Source organism: Numida meleagris, unplaced genomic scaffold, assembly GCF_002078875.1.
Source record: "Numida meleagris isolate 19003 breed g44 Domestic line unplaced genomic scaffold, NumMel1.0 unplaced_Scaffold362, whole genome shotgun sequence".
Classification (NCBI taxonomy): Eukaryota; Metazoa; Chordata; class Aves; order Galliformes; family Numididae; genus Numida; species Numida meleagris.
The window spans coordinates 44,782-50,976 of record NW_018364587.1 but is presented as its reverse complement, the minus strand read 5'-3'; the positions used below and the strand labels follow the sequence as shown (position 1 = coordinate 50,976).

The 6,195-nt window shown below is 62.3% G+C and overlaps 2 protein-coding genes across 4 annotated transcripts in view; one reads left to right on the top strand and one right to left on the bottom strand.

The window, feature by feature from the left end:
- Window positions 1-988, top strand: part of TYMP (thymidine phosphorylase) — a 3,233-nt gene extending 2,245 nt beyond the window's left edge. For both annotated transcript variants that reach the window (XM_021383305.1, XM_021383306.1), the window contains 2 exons: window positions 57-197; window positions 269-988. In XM_021383305.1, the coding sequence (XP_021238980.1) occupies window positions 57-197; window positions 269-465 (338 nt within the window). In that variant the 3' untranslated portion in view covers window positions 466-988. The remainder of the gene's footprint in view (window positions 1-56; window positions 198-268) is intronic.
- Window positions 989-4,342: 3,354 nt separating this feature from the next.
- LOC110391420 (dehydrogenase/reductase SDR family member 4-like) overlaps window positions 4,343-6,195 on the bottom strand; it is an 11,595-nt gene continuing 9,742 nt past the window's right edge. Inside the window, exons 7-8 of one of the 2 annotated variants that reach the window (XM_021383304.1) lie at window positions 6,090-6,145; window positions 4,343-5,992 (exon numbers count right to left, since the gene is read on the bottom strand). In XM_021383304.1, the coding sequence (XP_021238979.1) occupies window positions 5,878-5,992; window positions 6,090-6,145 (171 nt within the window). In that variant the 3' untranslated portion in view covers window positions 4,343-5,877. The remainder of the gene's footprint in view (window positions 5,993-6,089; window positions 6,146-6,195) is intronic. The other variant, XM_021383303.1, reaches the window with a different exon arrangement.

Here is a 6,195-nt window from a genome sequence, read left to right as displayed (position 1 = left end):
CCCCCCCAGTGCCCCGGTGCCACGGGGTGACACCGCGGGTGACACGAGTGGCCCAGGCACGGTGCGCGGGGTGGACGCGCTGCCGCTGGCACGGACGCTGCACGCGATGGGCGCCGGACGGACGCGCGCCGGGGACCCCATCGACCCCCTCGTGGGCGCCGAGGTGCTGGTGGCGGTGGGGCAGCGCCTGCAGGAAGGTGAGGGGCGGGGGGACGCGGGGCCCACGTCACCGGGGCCGTGACCCATCGCCCCGTGCCGCCGTCCGCAGGGGACCCCTGGCTGCGGCTGCATCACGACGGGCGCGTGGGGACCGCGCAGCGCCGGGCGCTGCAGAGCGCGCTGCTGCTGGCACCGGGCCCGGCCACCGGCACCGACACCGACACCGGCACCGGCACCGCCTCCGCGCCGTCCCGCATCGCCGGCACCGTCCTGCCCCGCACTGAGCCGCACGGCTCGGCGCAGTAACGGCGGCGCGGAGCCTCCGCGAGGTGGGGGGAACTCGGTCAGCGGAGCAACGGGAGGAGCCGGCGGCGGCGGCGGGGCGGAGCGGAGCGGAGATGCGGGTGCCCCATTGCTCCGAGGATGGAGCCCCGGGCAGCCCGAGCTGGGGGGCACGCAGCCCACGGCGGGGATCCCTTCAACCCCAGCGCTTCCGTCACCGGCTCCCCCCGCACGGCCCCGACCGACGAGCGGCTCCGGCGGTGCTCCGTGAGCCGGGGCTGCTGGGGATCCCCTCCCCGGTGCCGCTCCGCTCTGCACGCAGGCGCCGTCCGGGCCGCTCTCTCTGGGTCGGTTCCGCGGCGCGTTCCCCCCTTTCTGCCCGCCCCGGAGCGCTGCACCGATGCGATGCAACGCAGAAAAGAGCAGCGCGGCGTGCGAGCGGCGCGGTTGGTTCCGGTTGTGCCTTTTTCTCCTGGTTTCCATCTCTGAGGTCCCACTCGGGTCACTTTGCTGCACTAAATCCCGTCACCCTCTCTCGCCCTCAGCACTCGCCGTGTCTGTGTGTAACCGTGCCCTCCTCCTTCCCTCCCCGCCCTCGGCTGGTGCTGTCCGTGCCCGCACGGCCCCGAGGAGCGGCCGCTCTCCTCCCCCGTTCTTCTCGGCGGCTCCGTTCCATCCGCCTCCAGGAGCCGCTCCGGGTCCGAGGGCTCCGGCAGCCGCAGGCCCCGCTCTGTGAGCGCTGGGGTTGAGCCGGAGCGGGGCTCACGGCCGGCAGAGCGACGGGACCGCGCACGGCTCCGGCTGCGCCCAGCGGCCCCGGGAGGCTGGGAGGGGACATCAGATCATAGAACGGTGGAGCTGGAAGGGACCTGAACGATCACCGAGCTCCGAGTCCCCCATCGTGGGCCGGGTGCTCCCAGCTCGGGCTGCCCAGGGCCCCACCCGCGGCCTCGGGCACCTCCAGGGATGGGGCACCCACAGCTCTGGGCAGCACTGCGGGGCCTCCGGGTGAAGGATTTCCCCCACATCCGACCTCAGTCTCCCATCCTTAGGTTTCACGCCGTCCCCCCGCCTAGCACACGTCCGAGCGTCCGCCCTTCCGCAGCGCGGCACCACCCCAGGGGCGGGGCTTCGCCGGAGGGGCGTGGCCATGCAAATCAGAGTCGCAGGGGCCGCCGGGAAACCCCGCCACGCTGCCTCGGGACCCGGCGGGGGCGCGATCGCGGGCGGAGCGGGAACGGGAACGGGAACGGCGCGGGGTGGGGGTCAGTGCTGGGGCGGCGGGGAAGTGGGCGGTGCGGGCCGCAATTGCGCGTCCGTGAGGTGTCGGGGGTGCGCGTGCGGTGGGTTGGGGCCGGTGGGAGTGAATGAGTATCGCTTCTCGGCCTTTTGGCTAAGATCAAGTGTAGTATCTGTTCTTATCAGTTTAATATCTGATACGTCCTCGATGAGAGGACTTTATATTAAACGGATTTTTGGACGCGGGAGTTGGACCCGGAGCTTGCTCCCTCCGCTCCGCGCATCGTCCCGGTATGGCAGTACTTCCGGGCACGGTGCACCTCCCCCCGGGAGGAATCTCCGAGGTTAACGATAGAACGAAGCGCTCCGATTCGGGTGGGTGCCTCGTGGCTCAGCAGCGCCGCCCCGCGGTGTCGCAGGGGAAAGCAGTGCCCTGCCCCGGAGGTGCCCGCAGGGGGGCGCTGCTCAGCCGCAGCTCGGGGAGGGGGCCGCGCTATCCCCCCCGGCCCCGCACTCTATGGTTGCCGCTCCCTCGGGCCTCATTAACAGCTTGGTTCTTCATATCGCTTTGATTACCATCGTTAGCGTTCCTCTCAGCGTTTGTGCCTGCTTTTCGTGACGCCCCTTATTCTTTCTGCTATTATTTTTATTGTCCTCGCCGTTACTATCACCGTCCCGGTCTGGCAGTACTTCCGGGCACGGTGCACCTCCCCCGGGAGGAATCTCCAAGGTTAACGATAGAACGAGCGCTGTGGGTGCAGTGCCGCCTCCGCCCAGCAGAGGGCGCTGTTCCATGTGCGGGCCGGCGCTCTCCCAGCGGCAGCACCAACACGGGGGGCGGCGGAGGGGGGAAGGGGGAAGGGGAGGGGAGCGTTCCCCGCTGCTCTGCCCTCGGGAGCCCCTTCCCCTGCAGCGCTGCGACCGGGCCAGGGCCCTCAGCGCGGAGACGCGGGGCTGAGCTGGGCCAGAGGAGGGCACGGGGATGGTCGGGGGCTGCGGCAGCTCTGGGGGGGGAAGGGCCGAGGGAGGGATGTCCTTAGGGAGCTGGCTGAGGCGGTTGTCAGGCAACGTCCCCGTGGACTGGAAAAAAAGGGAAACATCACTGCCACTTACAAGAAAGGGAGGAAGGAGGAACCGGGGAACTACAAGCCAGCGAGCCTCACCGCCGTGCGCGGGCAGGTCATGGAACGGATCCTCCTGGAAGATGCGTTAAGCCAATGAGGGATGAGCGGGCTATCTGAGCCGGCCAGCACGGCTTCACCAAGGGAAGGTCACGCCTGACCCCTCTGGTGGCCTTCTGCGGTGGAGTGATGGCATCGGTGGACACAGGGAAGGCAGCTGATGTCATCTACCTGCACTTGTGCAAGGGCTTTGGCGTGGTCCCCTCCTAGATCCTTACTGCTAACTTGGAGATAGATGGATTACCTCGATCAACGCGAAAGGTGGGCCCCTGTGAACATAATGAGGTGCAACAAAGCTAAGTGCAAGGCTTTGGACTTGAGCCGAGGTAATCCCAGGTGAAGAGAAGAACGGCTTGTAAGTAGCCCTACCGAGAAGGACTTGGGGGTCCTGATAGATGAACAACTTAACACGAACCAGTCCTATGCGCTCACAGCCCAGAAGGCCGATGGTATCGTGGGTTCCATCAGAAGAGCGGTGCCCAGCAAGGAGAGGGAGGGGACTGTCCCCTCTGCTCTGCTGGGACCCCAGCACAGGAAAGATGTGGAGCTGCTGGAGATCCACGATGATGGTCCAAGGGCTGGAGTTCCTCCCCTGTGAAGACAGCCTGAAGGAACTGGGCTTGTTCAGCCTGGAAATGAAAAGGCGGCGGTGAGACCCCATTGTGGCTTTCCAGTATCTAAAGGGAGTTTATGAACATGAGGGAAATCAACTTCTTCCATGGGTAGATAGTGACAGGACAAGGGGGAGTGGTTTTAAACTAAAGGAAGGGAGATTTAGGTTAGACTTAAGGGAAGTTCTTTACCAAGAGTGGTGAGGTGCTGGCACAGGCTGCCCAAGGAGGCTGTGGATGCTCCGTCCATGGAGGGGTTCAAGGCCGGGCTGGATGTGGCCCTGGGCACTTGGATCCAGTACTTGACCCAGGGGCTGCCAGCCCTGCCTGTGGCAGGGGAGTTGAAAATAGATGATCCTTGAGGTCCCTTCCAACCCAAGCCATTCTGTGATTCCATGACATGAAGGGGCAGGGGGCACAAACTGAAACCCAGGAAGCTCCATCTGAACACAAGGAAGAGTTTCTTCGCTGTGAGAGGGACAGAGCTCTGGAACAGGCTGCCCAGAGAGGTGGGCGAGCCTCCTTCTCTGGACCTATTCAAAACCACCTGGACATTGTGCAACCTACCGTAGAAAACTTGCTTTATCAGCAGGTTGGACAGGGGGATCTGATGGTTGGACTGGATGATCTTGTAGGTCTTTTCCAACCTAGCTAATTCTATGATTCTATGATCTGCAGAAGTCCCTTCCAGCCCCTACAATTCTGTAGTTCTGTGATGATTCTCTGCTCTCCAGCTCAAGGGAGGCCAGAGCATTTACACTGGGCACACATAGGCAAAAGAAGCAAAACGGGACTGTATTCCCCTAACATCCCTTCATTTTTTTGCTGATGTGTCAGAATGAGTCCAAAATAGAGAGGTGCACACAAAAGCAAAACCCGACGGCTGTAATGTGGGACTCATGTTCATGACATTGTAGGCTGGTTTTCACCATGTTTGCAAAGACCATACCTAGCCATGAATTTGGGTTGCATTCAGATATAGCGTAATGAGCTGCTAATAAAAAAATAGTCTGGAGCGCAACTCTGGGCCGCACCTCAAGTATTGTGTTCAGCTTGGGGCCCTTCACTACAAGAAAGACAGTGAGGTGCTGGAACATGTCAGACAAGGGCAACAAAGTGAGGGGTTTGGAGCACAAGTCCGATGGGCATCCCTGGAGGTGTGAGACGTGGTCAGTGGGGCATGGTGGGATGGGTTGGAGCTGGACTAGATGATCTTAGACATCTTCTCCAACCTTCACGAGTCCGTGATTCTATGATCAGTGCCAGTACTGACCCATGGGAGACACCGCTGTCATCTGATCTCCATCCGGGTAGTGAGCCATGGACCACCACTTTCTGGGTATGGTGTCACAACCAGTTCCTCATCCAGCTGCCAAGTCCGTATCTCTCACGCCTCAATGGCATTTTACTTTTTCTTTCTTTCACACTCCTTACTTGCTGCTTCCCCTGCTCTTGTTAGCATGCCTCGATGGATGCTTTGCTCCTCCATTTCCCGCAATACTTATTTTCTGCTTTCCCCATTTTTCTTTCTCACATTTCTTGAGTGCTGTTTCATGCCTCTCATTTCCCCCCACTCCTCCCTTCCTCCCCCCACGTTTCTCCCCCTGGCAATAAACGGACCCTGCTCATTGCCACGGCGCTGCTTGTTAGTGCTAACAGGGGGCACGAGGAAATGGAGATACCACAGGAGGCCCCAAGGGAGAGGTGCAAGAAGATGCCACCTCAAGATAAGGCCTGTCTCTTCAAGATGGCTGCCAACGCCGTCAAGATGGTCACCCCATGTTGAGCACTGTGACGAACCCACATAGACACCGCTGAGCTGCAACCAGGGCAGTGTCAGTGGATTTATTGGGGGATCCAAAGTGCCCCAAAAATGTTGACGTGACCCCAAATCTACCTGATAGCTCCTGGAATGTCCCCTATGGATCCCAGTGTCCCACAGTCCCCTGTGGGCACAGTGTCCCCACAGATTGCTCCAAACACCCCATATTGGCCTCAGTGCCCCCTACAAATCCCCCTACGCTTCCCTGTAGACCGCAATATCCCCCACAAACGTCCCCAAGCACCCCTATAGCCCTCAGTATTCCTTACAGACTGCCTCAGATGTCCCCAGACACTTCTGCAGGCCTCAGCGCTCCCTGCTGGTTCCCCTAGAAACACCATGGGGACATCCAAGGGCACACTGGGGCCTACAAAGACCTCTGTGGCAGACCAGTTTTCTGCAGGACCCAGCTCCCCCCTGGATGGCCCCAAGTGCCTCCTCCAGACCTAAACGTCCCCTGTAGGTCCCCTCATCCTCCCAAACTAACCGTATCCCGGCAGGCGTCCCCAGAACGCCCCTACAGACCCCGCAGACCACCCCCAGGTGCCGCGTGGTGATGCGGTCCCAGGACGCTCCAGGTCTCCTAGAGGCGGGAGGGGGCCCCCCCAGCCACCACCATGGTCTCGCCCACCACGTAGGAGGCGGCGGGGGAACAGAGGAACGTCACCACCTCGGCCACGTCCGACGGCGTTCCCAGCCTGGGGACAGGGGAGGACACCACGGGGTCACCCCTTGTCCCCGCCGCCGCCCACGGCTCCGCGTCCCCAGGCTGAGGCCCTCGGGGCCGGTGCCCACCTCTCGATCCCCATGGAGGACATCAGCTGCTCCCTGGTGGCCTCGTCCTCCCACAGCTGCAAGAGAGTGACGTCACGGCCCCGCCCACCACCCAGGCCCCTCCCCC